Below are 21,786 nucleotides of genomic sequence, written 5' to 3' on the forward strand. Positions count from 1 at the left end.
CCTCTCCCACACATAGAAAAGCTTGTGTGTGCTCTGTCTAAACAAATGAGATAACAATGTCTTTTCCACAACACAAGGACATATGATAGATAATTTAAAATTCAAATTCTTTAGAGACATCTTGTAGGGGAATCGATGCACACCAGCTAGAAAGCAAAGGAGCTGATGAATCAAACTATGAATTCTGACACTCCTCCTACAGAACAGAGGGCAAAGTCAAATTTACTTCCAAAGGAGGAAGATGGAAGAATTTTGTTATTAGCTAAAATAAATTCCTACATTGATGATTTTAATTTAGTCTTTTTATTATCTTCCATTCCCATGTTTAAGTGCTGGTAACAAGCCCTATGAGAGTGCAAGAGAACCAAAGCCTGAGCGGCAGGAACCTTGTAAGCAATTTTTGCATGCCTTGAAACATCTGGAGTACACAAAGCCTGAAATAGAGTAACATGCAGAGATTTTCTATTATGTTCCTAGCACCACCTACAGCCTTTAAATATCCCACTATCCATTATCAGCACATTATTCTATGTATTTTACAGCACAGACTGGTGTTCTGCTGATGTTAGCGATTTTCTGGGTGGTAATTTATTAGATGCTGTTAACAATACTGAACTAAAAACCCTAAGAAGTGCTCATTGCACTGTAATGGGTGCTGCTCTTGGTAGATGTTATGCATTTATAGCACCAGCGTGATGAACTATATGAGTGAACGCAATTATCTCTGAAGTGGAAAACCTGTCCAGAAGTAGATAAGAGGAGCTGGAAATACTGATGAATGACCTCAGAGTTATTAAGACAAATTAATGGTAGGAAAGTTCAATGAGGGCTGTAAAACACAAGTATAGTGATTAAATCTCTGGTTTATACAGTCCTAACCTGCCTATCACTGGAACACGGGATTGTACAGAGCATCACACACCAATGTGTGCTCTAAACATCTGCTATTGGACCCTATCACTGAGCTGTGCTATGTGATTTTGCATAAATGCACTACGCAAAACAAACAAACAAAAAGAAGCAGAGAAAAGGTTTAGCCAGCTCTTCTACTGGTACACAGCAAAGATGACATTATTATGACGCTGTCAAAAATTCCTTCTAAACACATATATGCACCTTCTTCACAATTATTATTTCAGCTTCAGCTCAGTCACCTCCAATTAATCCTCTACCTTTAATCTGAAAGTAAGGAATAGAGAACAAAGGCCTCTGAAATCAGAAAAGCTCTCCTAAGAATCACTCACCAGCCTGGCTGTTGCATTTCGGCCTCCAGATGCCAACACTCTGATGAACTTCATAGCAGTGGCGCAAGGAACTCCGTGGAGGCTGGTGAGTAAACACCCTGGTTCAGCCACTTGGGGATCCCACTGCGTAGGGAGAAATTCCCTGACAATGGTCTCAATCAACCGAGGACAGTCAAGCAGCTGCAGAGAAATAGCAGGCAGCACAAATAACTAACAGTATACAATTATGCAGACCTGCAGAAGACACGCAAAACACACAAGCTGTCTGATCTCCTTGCCATAACTTTACCTGTTTCTTTCTTCCCTTTTTCAAACCTTTCTCTACCATTCCTGAGCTCCTGTACAATGGGAGATTTACCTGGCTGCATGCTTCAGAGGAGTGCCTTGCTATATGGGTGAGGATGTGCAGTATATCCAGGACTACTGTTGGAACAGGTCGTACCACCTCCAGGATGTACCTCAGCCGGTGCTGGATCCGTGTCTTCAAAAGTCCCTGAAAGGAAAAAAAAATTCCATTATGCTCTTAACGATTGCTCTCAAATGCAGTTGCTGGAAGACAAAAGCAGATTCAATTACATCTTCTGCAGAGAGACAGTTTTAAAATTACCAGTGGGGAAACAAAGAAATCAGTTTCTGCTGATTTGCCAGTACGCTAGCAAATGAGCAAGAGTTAGCTCAAGAGAGCAGGAACGACTGAACTTCTGCTCTGAATCAGACCACTGGTGGGGTTTGGATACTTGTGTTTTCCAGAGTATGAAACTGTAATAGGCAATAGGAAAATAACCTTCCCTATAAAGCACTAATAAAACCTAATGTGGCTAAAAAGGGTTCTCATGCTCCTTGAATCATTTCATGCAGCGTTATGCATTCCCAGTTCTGGGAAAAGGCAACTCCATAACACCCGAGTTCGTAGTACCAATAGTTTTTAAAAGTTGCAGACAGCAAGGTTGTAGTTCTAGGCCTGACCGAGTTCAGCTGCTAGTTTAAATACTCCTTTTCCAACTGCATGGACTAACTGGGCTGTAACAGCCAATAGGCAGGTGTGAAACTGCATTTCACAACTGGAACAGTGGAGAATTTTATCCCAAATATCTTCCGAGTTCAGGCCACTTGGAACAAATTAAAATCCATTATGCTGAACCACACAACTGTTTCCAGAATCACAAACTGATCTCATGTCTTCTATCTACAAGTCTTTTGTTAAGCTTTATAAACAGTGTCACCCAGTAGAATGCATCTGAAATCACGAAGCTTCTAAACAAGACCAGATGCCCAATTACAAATTCATTTGCCCAGTGAAGCTTTTAATCGAGTACCATTCGAACACAGGCTCAAGCACATGAACTAAGTGATGTGATCACAGGTTTCAATGATTGCAGCAGGCAAGAGAGTTGCATCAGCTCCACCAAGGCTGAGTTTGAGACAAAGATTAGATTGCCATTTTTAGATCTCGTACCAGGAATGCGAAATTAGTCTTAAATATGTGAGAAATTCAAATGTTGTAACTCTTTATCTGAGAAATGCAAATATGAAGAATGAAATTGGGGAAATGCTAAGTAGACACCTTGTGTCAAATACAAGAAGAACACCATTGTACAAATCTAACTAGTTCTGAACTATCTAGCTGTAATGCTTATGTTTAAGTTCACAAAAGTGCATACAGACACTTTAATAACGGCTGGAACTTTTTCACTTCTAGTTCAAGTGAGCGAGCTTGAAAATCATCTCTGTATGCAGTCTTTCAGCAAGTCTTACAAGATCAACGGTGTGCTTGTTGCCAGTTTCCCTAGAGGAAGTTAGAGACACTTAATGATACTGAAATCACACAGGTCAAGTCTCAGTATTTTTAGAGATCAATAAAATTACCCTCCTGCTAATATATGACAGAAACATAAACATCCACCAGCCAGGATAGAGTTCTAATTCTTGCTCAGTATGTTCTTAATAGCATACACAGGAAGGCAGACGTTTCAACAGCACACACAGCCACTGCGTAGAGCCTATTTTCCTAAAAAGATTTCAGGTCTAGCTCTGTGCTTACCTTTACAACATCATACCGGGCCACATCTGGATCTGGCTTGTTTTCATCCTTTAATTTTTTATCTTGAGACTTCTCCGTTCCATTTAATTCTTCCTCTTCCTCCTCTTCTTCCTCCTCATTGTTGGGGACAAAGGGGAATGAAGCCATCCCTTGGTACCATGAGAAAGTCCAATCAAGATATTTCTAAGGAGAATAAAAGCACATAAAAGAAAATTCTCACAAAGAAATTATGTAAGACAAAAAAATTTTCAAGGATGCTTTTGATTACAGAAAGCCTTATTGATTCCCACCTAACCCCAGGAAAACATGAACACAATAAAGGGTACTCTAAACATGTACAAGTAGAATGCAATGCTTTTTCAGGAAACCAGTTTTAACCTGTGACCCACAGACACCTGGGAAACCATGAAAAGGAATTATTGGAGGTGAATTAAATTCACTACACAGGTTACAGAAATGCAGCTTAACTGAAAAGCGTTTAAGATAAAAATAAACAAACCTCCGAGGCTCTAGAAGTTAAACTGGAATTTGGCATTTATTGGCTCTATTCCCATTTCTGGACCCGTGTGGAACTTGGGTCACAAATATAGAATGGTCATGTAAAATTTGGTATGTTAAAATAAAGACTGCCTGGTGTGTTTGGCTTTTGTTTGAACACTTCTCAGCTTCAGCAAATAAAAATCCCCTTTTTGTTCACGGCTAATGACAGTGACAGATACTCTCAAGTTCTAGGGCAATACTGCAATAGGTGAGCTTTCATCACTTCAGAGAGGGGATTGCTCCCATAGCAGACTTACTTTCCCCAAACGTTTTAGAATATAAAAGACAGTCAAATTGAACACTTGCACTACTTAATAACTGCTTTAAATTTCCATTTCCTGAACTGGCAATCAGAAGTAATTACCATATTAGTCAGAAAAGAAGTGATAGACTTCAACTAAACCCTGAGCTGTTTTGAAAAATTTCAAACGCAAGTGCCAAGGAAGTGGAAGTACTATCAAACATTAAAAAAAAAATTTACACAAAGTTGGTAAGTGAGTGGATGACATGGTCAGAAGAAGCCTGACTTCAGGGGTTGAAGCTATGAGTTCATCTGCAATACAGATTTTGGGACTATAGCCTTCCTTTCATCAAGAGGAGGAAAAGCACAAGTATCTGGGTCTTCAAAAGAAACAAAGAGAAAGATGCTTCCTTCCCAGTCACAAGAATGAACAAAACCTCCAGACAGCATGATTTTTATGTGTGTTGATCTTTTGTGTTTATAGTGGGGACAAATCCTGTTCGTCTTACAAATCCCAGAGCAAAAGGCCAGACTTTCCAGCCCTGTCCCTTCCTCAGAGACCTTCTGAAACTCAGCACCACGAGACTCTGGGAAGTACTCTCCAAATGAGAAAATACACTGACACACCACTCACTGCTGCTTTTGGCATCGAGACAGTCAGCAATCCTCGCTTATACAAGACATCATGCCACAAGCTTTCACTTGAGAATCAGAGCACTGCAGACAGTTATAAACCAGAGTAATATCAGAAGAAAGAAAAGCACATTAAGAAGCTGATTCGTAGCATTAATTACCTACCATGGGTGGGCAGGACCCATCTAGCAGAACACCATTAGGCTCATAGCTTAGAAAAGGAGCAAGATGTGAAGAAAGCTACCTAGTCCTTCATTTCTCTTGCCCCCCGACTAGGAATAGCTCTAAAGGCCTGGGAGAAGTTGTAGGGAGCTTCTTGAGATCTACTCAACTGTTCTCTATCACCAGCCCCTTTGCAGTCTGACATAGGAGCATCTCTCACGGAAGGAACCTGAAACACAGCCCACAGCATGCTTTGCCTATAACGGACTGCTTCTGTCCAACCAGGAAGACATCTTAATCTTACTGCTCAGGGTTCTACTATTTCTGAACACCTGAAAGAAGTTTCAACCTTCTAACAGGAGAAAAAGCATCAAGAGGAAAACAGACATATAAGATGGCGAAATTAGGTGTTTATCAGTGTAAGAAAAGCACTTGAGAACAGCAGAAAATGGACAATGAGAGAAAAAGAAAACAGCATCATTATGAGGCATAAGGGAAAGTAGAGAGAATGTTTAATCTGCTCAGAAGTAGAAAAAACTACAAAACAAGAAGCCAACAACATAAGAGGCCACACTGAAAAATCCAAAATGTACACATACACTGGTAGTGGCCTGATTTAGATTGGAAAGATGTCAAAAGGAAGAGAACCTCAGCAGCCTGCGCTGAATTTAATCATGGGGCAGAGCTAATTCAAATAGGAGAAAAGATGTCCAAATCTCTCAAACTGGGATAAAACACTCCTTTGTCTGTCCTAAAGCACAGCCATGGTATTCTACTGACCATTAAGCTAACCCATCCAGTAAGCCTTTTTTCAAGCTACTTACCTTGTCTTCTCATTCTGATTCCTGTAAATAGCTCATCATGAAATCAAACCCAGGCACTTAGTGGTTGTCTCACCTCATCATCAAGTGACACCAGCAGAGCCCGGAGAGCACCAACAGATGCTGCCATGACGTTATCCACTGCATCATCCAGCGAGAAACGCAGCAAGAAGAGAAACCCAGCATCAAGCAGCAGACGCAGAATACTGCCCTTCAAGGAGGAAGCAAACTCTCCAGCTCTGGCCTGAAATGTATGCCACACAGAGCCAGTGTTAAAGTTCTCTTATCTCAACATTCTGTGTGTTTCCCTCTTCCCTTTTCTACTGTAAAGCAGCTAAACTGTGTGCAGGATTCTTTTTGCCTTTATTTTCTCCTTTCATTCTACAGAGGCACACAGATCCCATTCCTTCATGCAGGAAACATTTCTTTCTAAAGTCTGGACCCATCTTCTGACTTCACCCTGTTCTGCCTCATTGTTCGTCTCAAAACCACACTGTTTCTTCTTCTCTGCCTCCACTGCCATTGCAGGGAAGGTTAGTGCTTCCCCTAAGAGTTAGGCGAAAATATGCACAGAAGTAAATATTCATCTTGCTTTATGCACATCGCTCTGAGTAGGCTGGTTCATTCTCACCTCCTACAGAAAAAGTGCATCATGAAGCTGGCTCAGACAACAGGAGTGAAAGGGTCATTGCCAAGGATAGGTTTTGTCCCAAAACTAAAACCAAAAAAATAACTTGTGTCCAAAGTAACAACAGAACTGAAGTTGCAGCACTGCTACCGAACAACACTTCCAAGCGTCTCCCTCCAGAGAAACCTGAAACTCAGTTTGTTATGTCTCAACACTTAACTCTTCTAACAGTAAGGAGATCCTCAGTGAAAAAGAATGCCCTGCCGGTGATTTTGCTCACCTTCACTGAATAGTAGAAAGCAAATAACCAGTACCAGAGCACCTGGGCCCTGATCCACCAGAAACTTGAATTATGTGGAAGAATTCCATGGGAAGTGACTTACCTTTTGAACAATACGACCTAGGACCTGTAGAGCCAGTGTCCTCTGTTGAATAACTTGGCTGCGAGACAAATGAAAGAGCTCTTGGAGAGAATAACCAGCCCTCTAAATTGGGGGAGGAAAAAAACCAAAAACAAACAACAACAACAAAAACCACACACACAAAGAAACCCCCTCAGTTACAGGTAAAAACAGGCCCCTTAAAATAAGATTAACTGTAAAATAGCACATAACAGGAGATAAACTGCAATGCAATGTTGCCTGCTGCTTTGTGGCAATTGCAAAAGAGATTCTAACCATTGATGGGACAGGAGAAAACAGAACTTCTTAAGAAAAGGATGTATGTGCACCTTTTTCCAACACCACAGATCCTTAACAGCATTAAAAAGAAAAAGCATTAATGGAGTTTTCTGAAAGTAAAGCAGTTAACACATGCAGACCCAAGTTCTCTTCAGGAGCCTGTTTCAAAAGAAAGTCACCTGTCCGCACTTTCCTAAGGTTTTTGTCACTAAAATGTCTTGACATAAAAGGAATCTGCCAAATCAAATACAGAAAACAAGAAATGGCTGTGCCCTTTTACTATATTACACCTACCTCTGCCTCTTCTCCATGGTGATGCAGGCCTAGATGCGTCGGTAAATCAGCATCTGCAGGAATCAATTCTCCTTTTAAACTGAATCGAGCTTGCATTCCCTACAACAAAAGGGTGGAGGGAGAAAAATATTATTTCTATTGCCTTCCACTCCATTGACTGCTTAAAATACCACTTCTTACATCAACTGCTGGAAGGTGACAGTTCAAAAACTCCCCAGGTCAGGCCTCAAATTCTATAAAAAAAAATTTACTCCTCTCTTTCCTTCTTTCTGTTTTTCTTAATTTTCAGACCTGTTTCATCCCAGATTACAGTTGGTACACTCTCACTTCCTAGCTCGCTTGAGTACTACAGACTGCATTGACCATGTATTATCCAACCCTGTCGAAGAAATTGGGGAATCTTTCAGCCTGGTGAAATATTACAGATTGAGCAACCAGAGGACTAGTTTTTGAAGCCTTCAAAACTGTTACTGCTGAGAAGCATGGCCCAGACAAACATGAAAAATATCCATTTCTGCTTTCAAACCTTTCTGGTTTTCTTCTGCCGGGGTGAGGGCAAATCTTTCATCCATTCCAGCTTCTCAAACTCCACATTGTCCATGTGAATCCATTCCTTCCTGGGCTTCACAGGTAGATCATCATCTTTGTGGGAGGGGAAAAAAATGGTAGTCTTACTTTCCAAGGCAGGGATGAAGAAAATACTACTCCCCTCTTTGCCAACCTATTTGGCTTAAAGATTGCATCAAATATAGGATTCATGTAAAATATGAAGAAAACAATTTTCAAATTGACTGTTGGCAGATGCATAAACATCAAAGGTTTAAAGCTGTTTTCATCTTTCATGAGAGCTAGAAGAGGAAGTAAACAGCACTGTAATGAAATTCACAGACAAGGCTAATTTGGGAGAAGTTGAACAGAAGTCAGGACACAAAGCAAAGTGATCAGAACCAGGGCAGAAAAATAGTATCAGCCCTACTTTTGAGAAAGTAAACTAGTATCACCCAAGGAGGGGGGCGTTAGGGGAGATGTGAAATGATTCAAAAGTATTAATGCAGAGAGATCCAAGCAAATTATTGGAAGCTGGTATGATTTCAGCCTAGATACACTGGAGAGAGCACAAGCACGACTATTCCTGCTTTTGTCGCATTTGCGATGCCGCTCTTCATTCTGCGTCCCCCTCTAAAGGCTTGATGGGATCAGCTTGGAAAGAAAAGATCAAAACAGCTGAAAATTTACACAGCTTGCCTGAGAAACAGCTCAGTGGGAAAACTGGACAGTTGAACAAGAATTTCAGAGGTGCAAGTACTAAAGGAAGAAATTACTGATTTAACTTTTTATAAAGAGCTTCGACTAGAAGAATTTGAGAAATAAGACATTTACACCTGACATCACAAGAGTTGCCCTAGGAAAGAGACAGATCAGCATGTGGAAGAATCTCCCAATTGAAGGGACAGAAGAGATGTAACCGGAAATGATCTGAACACTAGGAAAGGTAATGCTTTGCTACTAGGATACTATCATCCCATACCAGCATGAGAAAAGATGAGCTAAGAAGTCTTTGCTATCTCAAGAGAAATCACACATAAGAACACGAACAGGCAGTCTGAGGGCATGAAAAGCAGCAGCATCACTGCTGCTGAAGCAGCCCAGAAGTCATTTGCATTGCAGCTATTAGTGCTCTGCTCTTCTCTTGCAAGGAAGAATGAGTCCCACTGAGATGCTCTTCTTTCATCAGATCTTTTCAAAAACCTAACCTTTTACTCTCCTCCAATTAGCAGATAAACTTTCAGGAAGGGCACTCATCCTTTCTAGGACAAAGCTTCACCCTTATGATCAATGTGGTATTGAGTCAGGCAAGGAACCAAGAGTTATCTTCCTCAGCCAGAAAGCTGTTCCACAGAATTTCAGCCAAAGGCTCAGCACACATTTTAATTGAAGAGAAGGAAAAAGCATCTGAAATGTAAGAAAGTGGAATGAATGTTTGTGGGTGGTAGGTGCAAAACTAGAGGAAATAAAAATCAGCAGAAAAATGAAATCTATTGACATTTGTAATTCAACAAATTGTTTTCTCCATTAATGACTAAGTTGATAGAGTTCAGTTAATCGTTTTATGAATAGGATTATGCCTATTACCACCAGCCCTTAGTATTATGATCTTGTCAACAAGAAAAGACGGATATGTATCCCAAGACATGAGCAGATTGTTCAGTTACTGAGAAATCCCTTTACAGAAACACAAGTTGACAGTGTGAATGCAATATTTGCACTGAACTTTTTCAGACTTGGGTTATATTAAAGACTACCACCCAACCTCTTCCCTTTCTGCTTTGCTTCCCGTTTTGTCTCGGTGCCAGAATCTACTTTTCCATTTTATAAGATTACAAGTTGCTGGATAAAGGCTTCGCCATCTTGTTTATTAGAAACAGTAGCCTTTTACCTCATTAAGGAGGCAAACTTGACTTTTGAGCAATCCCATTGCTTTGTATCATCATCATGTCTCTGGGGAAATTCAGAATGACCATTTCTGCTAGGTTATTCATTATGAGTTTACTTCTGAGCACAAACAGATACAAAATCCCAATACTAAGTGCTAATGTCAAATTAATATTCTACATCTCCTGCTGGTCAAGATAGGCTGCAGGTATAAATTCAGGTACTGGAAAGGCTTCCCTTGGTTTTATAACTGTGGTCCAGCTCATCCTTTCTTTGTTATTTCAAATAACCTGGGAAAACTCCTCTTCTCCTTTCCTGTGCAGTCTTCCATAGGAAGCAAAAGATGCTGTCAGCACACAAGGCTCTGAACGCTGAGCTATTCCCAAGAGCACTACTACAATCTTGTTCAGCCTTTACAGGCTCCCAGGCAAGTAAAAGAATGCCACTTAACCTGGTGCTACTTGTGCACTCGATTGTTCTGCAACTAAAAAGAAAGAAAAATAAGTCCTTTTGATTAAGATGGATTCATGGAAAAGTAAAACTTAGGGAGAAACAGCAAAAGGACTGTTCAGTGAAGTGTTTTTCTCAATAAGAGGCTAATCAGCTTTCCTTCTTCTGCCCATGTACACACACACACACACTCACAGACTCATCCCTCCCATCAAGAAAATGGTAAATGGTTGTTATCTCTTGCAAACACCAAGCTGAAAGCCAGGAGTGATTCAGAGACCTCTTCAATCAGTCTGCACGTTGCACTGGGACACAAAGAATGCATCAGAAGAGAGGATCAAGAGATGGAGACAGACAAAAATTGACATGAAATTGGGGGAGAAACATGTTAACAAGGGAGAGACATGCTATGAGCAAAAGTGTGGGGAAGGTGAGAATGGGAGCCTAAAATCATAACAGAGAAAAAGAAATGGATAAAGAAAAAAACTGCAGTGAGGAAAGCAACAATAAGAGCAGAAGCTTAAGGGGAAAACACTTTTCTCTGCCATGAGAATATATGGATTGCTCTAGCTGCTGGGGACAAGGCAGCTTTCTCCTCACACAGGCATAGATTGAGCATTACAAAGTAAGAGGTAAGAGCTCTGTACAATTCTTCCAAAGAAGCAGAACATTCTATACCTTAATACTTCCCTCCATCCACAGCACAAAGAAAAGAACCATATCCTGTGGAAATCACCGTGTGGGCTCTGACATACAAGCCACAGAGTGGGTCCATCAGGAACAGTGTCATGATAAGACATGCATGCACTATATGAACAATTTCCCTGAAGTGAGATTGACTGTTATCTCCATGCTATCCTGTGAGCAAATCACTAACTCTTAGCTTCTAAACACCCTCTTGTCCCCAGGTAGTCCCAGTTAAAGGAAATTATTCAAGCAGTAGCTGAATCTCACTACCACAATCTTCTGTTTCCCTGTCCACACAGCTGAACAGAAGAGCAATGATGCCTAGTTTAAAAACACATTTTCCCTTCAGAGACCTCAGAACAAATTTCAAAACCAAAAACCTCTCACTGAATAGCTCACCTCTGTTACACAGTGTATCACCCTTCTAATCTGTGGCGCCCAGCTAGAAATAACAGACATTCTTGAACTCAAAATATGTATTTTTTTTTTTAAATATCATTATAAAATCCTGAGTTGTATAACTAACAAAGTGCCACATCAACCCAATCTGGATTGATGCAAACACCATACAACCCTTACATTTATGTTCAGAACATTAACATGCAGTTTGTTTCTTACCTGTGATTTCTACCTTCATATTTTCTTTCGACCTTACAGATTCTTCCAGATCTGACTCCTGCATAGAAAGAGATGACCTTACACCACGCTGAGCCACAGGCAGAGATCCCACAAACTCCTCTGGTGTGTTCTGCTCCATTTTTAATTCCTTTTTCTGGCCTTCGTTGCCACCACGTCGTGACTTTAAGAAAGCAACTAAACTGGAATCTGCAAGTATTGACAAGGAGACAGACAGAGAAGTGACAGAAAGTCTCAAAATACTTTATATGCCTACAGCTCATGCTATTTACGTTTTAGCCTTTTCATTCCCATTCTACGTGCCCTTCCCTTCTGTACCAACTGTCACTTCTTTTCAAACTGAGGCACTTAACTGCTTTATGATCTCTTGAGCACATAAGCTGGATACAACCGACCAGTGAAGCAACACCAGAGAAAGAGTTGATAAATGTCTTTCATGGTAAAGCAACCAAAAAAATTCTAGTTCTTCTCCGAGCTTACAAATAAAGAGATAATTGGTTCTTTCCCCCTCACTGCTGCTGAAAAGGTACATCCAAACAAGACTATTCATTGTGGAGAGAATTCTGGTCTGTGACTTATGGAAGGAATCCAGGTCCAACAGTTCACCTACCCTGCCTGTGGACCGCTCAGTAGCATCAATCTGAATGCTACAAGAATACACAGAACAGACACCATAAAAAGAATTACCTGCTCTTTATTGAATTGCACTAGAGCTGCAATGCATGGTCTAGTTATTATGTTAGGAGAAGGAGATCTTGTTTGTTCTGAACTGACCCCATCCTGAGAGTCAATTATGGTCTGACAACATCCAGGAAACAGACATGGCCATTCTCTTCATGCTTTGGAGAAGAGGAGGAACATTTGGGAGGCAGGGGTGTTTTGAAGGACAGAAAATATGCCTATGGCTCTAAAATAGGAAAATGTCAGAAGATCATCATTTTACTTTCAGATCTGCTACAGATCTCTCACATCACTTTGATGGAGTGCACTTTCTCTCTGAATACTCTTCATCTAGAAGATACTGTTGGGATGCTTATGACAGTGATGAACAGTAAGAGCCTGTGCAGTGTGCCTGTAAAAGGTACAGAGATACTCCAACAAGCAGTGTCAGAGATGTAAAAACTAACAGAATGTAACACCTACATTGGTTATTTATTCTTTGGAGGAAAAAAGACAAGCAATTCAGAAATGCTCTGTACCTGAGAGAAGTCATCCCAAAAAGGGAAAGACTTCCATGTCTCTGAAGCAGTTCAAAGAGGATGCAGGTATCTATCCCACACTTGTGATTGCTGCACACTCTCCTCACGATGCAGCTTAAACCTCCTTTGGTGAAGGAGAGGCATTCAGTCCAGTCTCATTAAAGCATGCGTATTTTTTCCTGAATGCAAGCACAGCTCTCGCTTTGTCACACTTCACTGTACACAGCAAGGAAAAGACTGTACTCATTATTTTATCATTTCACACAAACAGTGACAAACAAGTCACTGATTATGTCAATCTGTGCACAGTATGTCAGAGAGTAAGTCTAATTCTGCCCAGAGTCATCGTGGGCAAAACCAGAACCGTATCAACAAGACGACCCTGAAGACATTGCCCAGCACGGAATTGCCTACCCATCCTCATACTCCACACTACAGAGTCTCATCTACTTCCTAACTAAGAGGTTAATTCGGAGACTGGGCAGGATTAAACACCCACAAATTATTCACACTCCTGAATATGGAGAAAAAGCCTCTTTAATCCACATCTCTGCACCTGTCCAGTTCACAAGTTCATCTGTAAGTTAGCAGTTTAGTTTAAGTGTTGCTTCATCATGCATAATTCCCTAACCACAGATATTTTGAGAATGCCAAATTCACTCCCAGTTTCCTTAAGGCCTCAAAGACTGAAAGATTTACAGTTTTAACCCACAGGGCATATAAACAAATAAATTGTTTTAGAAAATAATTTATTGATCAAAAATACTTGAAATACATCCAATCCTTTTTAAATTCCCTAAGTATTCACTAATATCCCAAAGGATGGAGTGGTGGAGCAAAGATCACAAAACTGTCACAAGAAGAAAGTGCATAAACAAGATATTTTTCATACACATTGCATTGTCATAAGCAGTGAAGTTTAAAAAAGAGATATTTTTTTTTCACCTCGGGTAGTTTGGAGAGGTCAGCTCTCCAAATGAAGGATGTACCTAAACATACTCTCTGCAATTATTTTGTACAGTTCTTTTGCCACCTTTCCGATTATACCCATGCTGCTTCCAATGAAGTCAAGACCATTAATGTGATCTTTAAGCTAAATCCACAAGAGACTTATGCATCCAAAATGCCACTCACACCTAAGTTTGATGCTAGAGAATCTGAAATGATGAGAATTTCAAAAACCCTTGTCTGCCACCTACATCTGTACATCTGCTCTTTTTGAGCGTATAAAATCACTGAAACCAACGCCAACAAGCTTTACAGTGCCCTAGATCACACAAAGTGTTATCAAACATACCACACTCAGTGTTCTCTCCCATCTTGTCATCAGCTGTTAGTGACAGGCATTCCCAGAGCACTACTGCAGAGAGGGCTCCAAACAAGAGATGAGACCCTTGCCAGAACATCTGCACCCAACAGCCAGATAATTATAACACTTTTTCAAGAAGTTCAAGACTAGTTGTAAGTTTTTCTGCTCTACCAAGTACAGATTTGAACTGAAATCTCCCACATGCCCACACGTTTCCCCTATCGAGGAAAGGACAGTTCTGGACCAAGTCTTAAGTATTGTGGAGGTGAAGACCAAGGGCTCCCTCTCATCTCCGCATTGCTACAGCCATCCTAAGAATAGCTTTGCTTTCCTATCTGCTTTGGAGAATTACATTTTAGGACCTAAATACATGTATATGTAAGCAGGTATTTGGTGTGCAAACTAACAGAGTGCATGGACCATCTTATCCCACAGCAAAAGGGAGGTGACAGGGACTTAAGCCAAGTCCTCTCTCACTGAGGAATAAGTGCTCTTTAATTCTTTCACACTTAATTCTTACTCATAAGCTACTGACATGACATGGAAGCTAGGTTACCCACATACGCAACGAGCAGGAGTCCCAAGCTTCTATCTTTGATCTGTGAATTTGGTAAGACTTCAGGACACCTACACATTCAGTAAACTTCCACATCTCTAGAATTCACCCCGGGAAGCACATACCCAACTGAGTCAGAAGCCTTTCCTGCTCCTGCAGGATCTCTTCCTCAGACATGGACCGCAGCTTCTCCAAGTTCTCTTTGTGAATAGCTTGAGCTTCCTGCTCACTCTTTTGGTTTCCAAGACCCTCTCCCGTTATGAGACAAGGCCGCTGAGAGGTGAAAAAGTCACCAGCTTTATCTATAAGATCCATTAGAGAAAGCAGTTAGTGATTTAAGTGTCTACAGTATTATGAATGCATCTCAATTTTTGTCATTACCAGGCTTGCATAATTTGGTTTTTGTTTCTTTGTTTTTTTCTTTACATTGGTAGCCAAGTTAAAATAGGAGTAAATAAGTTCATTTTAGCTTCAAACAAAACTAAAATATTTGGTTTTCATCCCATGTCACAACTAAACATCATTTCCACCTTGTTTCTTTATGAATTTGGGGAAGGATAAGGGGAAAGGAATTTTGCTTCTTTAATGCAAAACAACAGCAAGAAAAGGTAAACTAGAGCCTAACTCACAATTGACAAGTCAGAGCATTCTTTCAAGTTAGTGAATACTAGATTCTTTCTCCGCCCAAGAACACCTGAACCCACATTTGTGTGTCAGCTGAATCATGACCTAGTAAATATCTGCTGAGTGAGACAGAGAATTAAAATTATTAGGTAAATGAGTTTCTGGAGTGATACAGGATCCATTCTCAACACAGGCCTGTATTCACCTTCAAGGGTTAAACATATTAGAAGTTCCAACAGCAGGGTATTTTTCCTACCCTGAACAAAATCAAGTCTCCTTTATCACCTGATCTAAAACCTTTTTAAAGGGTGACATCACTTAACTCTAGCAGCAGGGTAACATGCTGCTTCGGTCAGAGTGAGACCCTCCAGCTGTCCTGCTGCCCACTATAAAAGGACCTGACTTAGCAGCTTTATTCCTTATGTTTTGTTCATATGCTCTATATAGTGACTTGGAACACCTCTATGACCCTAAACCAGCCAACCCTGAAAGCATCAAACCCCTGTTCAACCAGCAGTAATGACACTTATCATAACATCAGTAAGGTCTGATGTCATTTCCACAGTAGTTATCTTGCATATTGAACAGAAAGAGATGAGAAGATAGAGTGACCTGGTAAAAGATTCAGTAAGCTTCCCACCAAAAGCAAGGAAGCCAAGGGTTACCAGGCACAAACACGTTGTTACTACAAGAAATGGAGTTCCCCTGCTTCTCCTCTTGCTTCTAGTCATCCTGCCACAACAGTCTTGCTAAGGAGGTCAAGTCATTTTTTGGTCCCTCTGTTGTGCTACTACATTTCAGAAGTGTCCTACTTCCAGAGGATCACAGCTATAGGGCTGCTGTGCTTGCCTTTGAGATTTCTCAGACAGAAACACACAGGCACAATTGTAACAGGATATACAGTGAGGACAGTACATTGAGCTGGATGGTGGATTTGTGTACGCACAGCACATCTGGGGGTTCTCTTACCAATTCTCTGACAGGGTCAGGGCACACAGAAACCTTAGCCAAGTGGCGATAACCCTCAAATGACATCTGGCTTCTATTTGAATGTAAAAAAGAGGGTGTTGGGGAATAATCCAAACATGTGGTGGTCCTAAGCAAACAGGACTGCCCAAGGGGGGTGGGAGGGCAAATAAAAACAAAAAAGCCTGGAGACGTTGGTACCAGTTGAATTGGTTTCATCTTTCCTTGCCGTTGCTGTCAGACAAGTAACTGCCAGAGGTGGCACTGACTCATCAGCACTGCCTCACAGCATTCCTTATGGAGCAAAGTCACAGTCTCGTGGCAGCGGATCTGGTGACAGAAGACTGAGCTTTCAGCTTATAGGTAGGTGAGAGAACCTGCATCACAGTGGTCTCAAACACCTTCATCACACACAAGAAGAACTCTCTTCCTAAAATGGTGGACATCAACGATGAAACAAGAAAAACTTTACATATAACAAAACAGAGAGAAAAAGGAGGACAAGAACCTTGAAAAATAGATCTAATTTGGGCCTGTATGAAGCAAAAAGCAAATCAGTGAGAAAGCTAACCCAATTTTCAGAATGTTAATTTGGGTCCCAGACCCAAAAATCCCTGTCACACCACAGACATTCCAAGTGACCTTGAGACTCCTAAACTGAGGACAACAGTGCTACCCTAATTTAAAAATAAGGTGCACTGATGTTATAGTTACTAAAGCTATGTAAATACGGTAGGCTGGATAAGCAGAACCTTCTCCACTTACCATCCCTGATGCTGGGGAGAGGTGCCTCTCCTGCTGATTCCTCAGGATCCAGGGCCTCCGGAGCAGTTGATCTTATTTGCAGACACTCGACAGCGGAGGGAGCTGTTGCTGCTTTCTCAGCAGCTCTTCTCGCTGCCATCTTCTGTGCAAAGATGCTTTTTCTTCCAGATCCCACCTTCACCTGCAAACAGGGAAGCTATGTGTCACCACTTTCCTCTTCAGACTCCCCCGCACACCTGCCACTAACAAGTGTATAGATCTGATCCTAAAGACACTCTCAGATCAGGCTTTGGGACATGACACATAGAAGCTGCTGGCAGCCACCTGCCCTTTTCTGTGTGTGCGCTATTCTTTTTTTAACACACAGTTTAATGCTGGGACAGAGAGACAAAAACATGAACATTTTTACTACCTAAAGAATGAAGATGATTAATTATAAGTGAATTCAAGCTAGGCAAGTACACCTAAAATATCACCAAACACAACAGTTCCAGCTTTCCTGCTGTTTGGAAACTCTGCATAGCTGAATACTTTGCATTTCTGAGGATAAATGGGGCTGTACTGCACTGTGCTCACCACATGCTTGGAACAGGCTTCTTATAAGGCGATTAGAGAGTAGCAGGGTGAAGAGATTTACACAGTAAGAAGTGGGCAAGTGGTGCTAAAATAATCCTGACTAAATTACTGTGCTGCTTGCCTATGCAATGGAAGAGCATGGCTCTGAACAGCCTGGCACAGGATACACAGGAAATCCAAAGCAGACTAAGCAAAAAAACTCTTGCATGCCCCCAGTCCAGAGAAGAAGATTAAAAGGCAGTCTGAACATTTGGTAGCTGCTTTGCACAGTCCTGCATCAGCTAAAAAGAACTGGTATTTTAAAAAGTATTACTCTTTCCTTTCAAAAAAGCTGTCCTTCAAAATAAGCTACCTCTTCAAAGCAACCACAGCTATCAATCACTTATCAATCCCCAGCATCTGACTCCCACTCAGCCAGCAGCTCTTGGTACTACAGCAATGACTGCTGAAAGCAGCCACAGCTTCCAGTTTTACAGTCTCAGAAAAAAAATTACGTCAAAAACCAAAAAGCTGCAGAAGATAATCTATGCAGCCATACTCAAATGTCATGCCAGGAGAAACCAGTTGCAACTTCAGTAAGTATAGACTTTATCAAACCTGGTGGACAAATTAATGGACATTGTTCCTCAGACAAAAACAAGCAAAACAGGTTCAATTCTATTACAGCAGCGCAGATTTGATCCACCTCACTAAAGTTAACTGAAGGGGATTGCCTTTTTCCTAAACTGAAAGGATTCCAATGTTATTTAATAGTATGGTACAGAGTGCCTACTTGACGGCAGCTTGGTAGAACTCTCTCCTACACTAAGGTGGCAGTGCCAGAGATATGTTGAGTTAGCTCATAATCTCCAGTGCGCCACGTCACTTATTTTGAGCCCTAACACCCACCAAGCGTTAGGTTTTGTTGTGGAGAAGTTTTAATCATTAATGAAAGTAGCCTAATACAGATGCTCCTAATCTTACCTCACTTTTTATCTCAGAGCGGTGAAATGTCCTTGGAAACGGGTCTCCTGTGGGCACTGGCATGGTCACTGCTACTGCACTCGTGTCTCGTTCCTGCAGCAAAAAAATTCAAACCCTGTAGAAACCATTGCCGCCGCTAGACTTTATCATTTAGCTAAGAGTGGACTCAAAAATCTCTCAGGTCTGCAGCTCACAAGCTTTCTGCAACATCACTGTCAGGCTCAGAATACCTTGTGCTTATTTAGAGCCAAAGTGAGGCTATTCTCCAAAAGGCTGGGCTGCCAAACTCCACATACCAATCAAAGAATCAGATAAAGGAAAACCTGGGCCAGCGCACAGCAATGAGAACATCCCCCTTAGAGAGTCCAGAAACTCACCCAAATTCACACTAAAGCACACGCTTGCATGCAAGCAGTGTGACCTATAGGCTGTCTGGACTGGAAAGCAAATTTAAACCCGTATTTAACTGATAGCAAAAATATACTGAAATTGCTTTTTCTTTCAAGGTGCTCCAGGACACTGGTCTACAGTGCTACAACTGCTTCATTACACTGTGGAAATAAAAAGCAGCAACAAAACCCTTCATGTCTGTCCGCTGCGTAGTTCACAGCATTCAGAAAACACTAGACCATCACATAAAAAACAGACATACAATAATTTTGCTGAAGACTGCTGTAATGTGTTGATCATGCCTCTCTAGTCTTTCCTCTGGATCTTCATCTTCGAAGTGGACACAAGCATTTTTGATCTTGGACTTTTTTGGAGGAGCTGGAGTTAGAGCTGGGACAATATCAGGAAAATCTGGGGTGGAGAAATAAGAAGAAAAAAAAAAAAAGCAGTTAAGTTACTTATATATAACTACTGTGCAATAGGTACCAGACCAAGGCTCCCTAATAGCACCTATTATTGCTCTGATGAGAGACAAGATGAGGAAGCAATAAGACAGTTAAGAGCCCTCTGTCTCTCACTTGCACTGGGCAGTGGAGAGAAACATGGCCAAGAATTTTATTATTTATGAAAAGACCTTGGTGCCAATACAAAGAGTTGCATAAGCAGGAAAGGGTACTGAGGCCTGACTGCAAGTATTAAGGAAAGAAGCAAGGCTGTATAGAAACAAATAGTGTCCTTGCAGGTTGTGTTCAGGCACAGAAAAGCACATTTGCACTGCCAGCTCTAACAGTGAGTGATTTGTATGATCACAAGCAAGTCAAGGCCTCCTTTTCACTATCTATAAACTGGGATCATATGTCCGTATCTGGAACCAAGCACTGCAAGATTTAAGTTGTTGCTTTTAAGAAAGCACCTTGAGCTTCTGAGTCTATTAAGCACATGACAGAAGGGTTACAGTGACTACTGTTGGAGGAAAACAAAACTGCAGGAAGGAGGCTTATCAGGCCAGATCTGCTGGCTAAAAGCTGGAGTTACTAGCAGAGCTAAACGTCAAAGACACTGCGAACAGGCTCTGGATGGATAGCAAAATAAGCAGTGAGTGTCCAACGGGTACAAATCACAGAAAACACTGCTTGGGTTGAGGCTGGAAAGGTACCACAGACAGCTGATAAATGTAGACAAAGGGAATGTGTTGGAAAGGTGGTTCTACTGGATGCTAGTATTGGACAAGAGCACTTTCCAACAAAGCTAAGAACAAACAATACTGCAAGGAGGACACACATGCAGGGCAAAAGCAACATAGAGTTGAGAGGGAGGTAAAAAGGCAAGCACTGAAGAACACTGAGAGGGACAGAGAATCCTAGTAATTCAAAGAAGCCCACAAGGGAAATTACCATCCAACATGACTACATCCTTGCTGTCCTGCAGCGGGGGTCTCTCAGCATCTGTGCTCTCTTCCTCCCCCTTCCTCTTGTCTGCTTTCTTCACAATCTTGACTGCAGGTGAAGCTCTGGCTGCCAGGAACTGGTTTTGAAAGTGCAGCAGGTCTGCCTCAGACTCCCCAGGCTTTGGTCTCGACAACATCCTGCCTTCTTGCTCTTGCAGCCCAGCCTGCTAGAACCTACTGAAGACACGGAAAACTGGTTACAGAACTGGATTTCGTGGAATAAGATGGGGACAGCAAGGGAAAATTACTCATTTTTGTCCCACTCTTCTGTTTCTGTACATAGTTGTGGTTTAACCCTACCAGCAACTAAGCCTCACACAGCCACTCGCTCACTCCCCCCCCTAGTGCGACGGAGGAGAGAATCAGAAGAGTAAAAGTGAGAAAACTCGTGGGCTGAGATAAAGACAGTTTAACAGGGAAAGCAAAAGCCTAGCAAGAACACAAGCAAAGCAAAACAAAGAATTCATGCACTACTTCCCATTGGCAGCGGGGCATTCAGCCATCCCCAGGAAAGCAGGGCTCCATCACGCATAACGGTTACTTGGGAAGACAAACGCCATCATTCTGCACATCCTCCTGTCTCCTTCTTCCCCCAGCTGTATAGGCTGAGCATGACATCACATGGTATGGAATATCCCTGGGGTCAGCTGTCCCAGCTGTGTTCCCTCCCAGCTCCTTATGCACCCCCAGCCCACTCACTGGTGGGGTGGGGCAAGGAGCAGAAAAGGCCTTGACTCTGTGTAAGCCCTGCTCAACAGTAACTGAAATACCCCTCCATTATCAACACTGTTTCCAGCACAAATTCAACACATAGCCCCAAACCAGCTACTGTAAAGAAAATTAACTCTGTTCCAGCCACAACGAGCTCAATACTGCAGCCACCCTACTTCAGCATCACCTCAGGACACAACTAGTTGTACCCAAGTCCCAGCCAAAACCGTTTACCGTGTTCTTCATTGCCAAAGAACATGCTACTAGACAAGTCAACACTTGCGTCTACCAGCCAGCTGGGAGCAGAATGGCACTCATCCAGCAGAAAGTCAGCCAACAAGTGCTTCAACTGCCAGAAAGCCAACAACACAGCCCTGGATTTGCAAAGCCACAGAAGTACCTGGTCCAATACAATAGATTTTACTTACTCCATTATCAGCATCAACCAAGAACATCAGAGGCACAGCATCATGCAAACCTCCCCCCTCCAGCATACGGTTTTCTCTGGCTCCCAGCGTTAGCATCCCTGTCATGATGAAAGGGCCTGTCCACGTAGATTTGGACAATGCACTCACCCTCACTGACTCCGTTTCCTCTCCTTCTCACTTAAATCTCCCAAGCGAAAAAAATTTTCTTCCTTATCTAGTCCTCCTGCTTTAGTTCTCTCTCACTCTTTCACTGCCCCCTTATTGGCAAAAGTCATGTTATTTCCAAGTGTTTGCATTCACCACCCAGGCCAGTTTGGGGGTTGAAAGCCAAGCATGTTATTTATAAAGACTTTAACACCTCT

The 21,786-nt window shown here is 41.8% G+C and overlaps 1 protein-coding gene across 1 annotated transcript in view; it reads right to left on the bottom strand.

Annotated features, from left to right (window-relative positions):
- The window catches only part of LOC104168045 (RNA polymerase II-associated protein 1-like), a gene marked incomplete at its 3' end in the record, with an annotated part of 23,707 nt that extends 3,260 nt beyond the window's left edge, over positions 1 to 20,447 (bottom strand). The window contains exons 1-13 of the mRNA XM_009708488.1: positions 20,233 to 20,447; positions 19,101 to 19,249; positions 18,449 to 18,541; positions 16,910 to 17,090; positions 14,680 to 14,856; positions 11,473 to 11,679; positions 7,811 to 7,926; positions 7,285 to 7,383; positions 6,694 to 6,795; positions 5,759 to 5,926; positions 3,286 to 3,468; positions 1,603 to 1,737; positions 1,245 to 1,424 (exon numbers count right to left, since the gene is read on the bottom strand). Coding sequence (XP_009706790.1) covers positions 1,245 to 1,424; positions 1,603 to 1,737; positions 3,286 to 3,468; positions 5,759 to 5,926; positions 6,694 to 6,795; positions 7,285 to 7,383; positions 7,811 to 7,926; positions 11,473 to 11,679; positions 14,680 to 14,856; positions 16,910 to 17,090; positions 18,449 to 18,541; positions 19,101 to 19,249; positions 20,233 to 20,422 — 1,980 coding nt within the window. The remainder of the gene's footprint in view (positions 1 to 1,244; positions 1,425 to 1,602; positions 1,738 to 3,285; positions 3,469 to 5,758; positions 5,927 to 6,693; positions 6,796 to 7,284; positions 7,384 to 7,810; positions 7,927 to 11,472; positions 11,680 to 14,679; positions 14,857 to 16,909; positions 17,091 to 18,448; positions 18,542 to 19,100; positions 19,250 to 20,232) is intronic.
- Positions 20,448 to 21,786: the final 1,339 nt, after the last annotated feature.

The sequence above is a fragment of the Cariama cristata genome, unplaced genomic scaffold (genome assembly GCF_000690535.1).
Source record: "Cariama cristata isolate BGI_N322 unplaced genomic scaffold, ASM69053v1 scaffold23829, whole genome shotgun sequence".
Taxonomy (NCBI): Eukaryota; Metazoa; Chordata; class Aves; order Cariamiformes; family Cariamidae; genus Cariama; species Cariama cristata.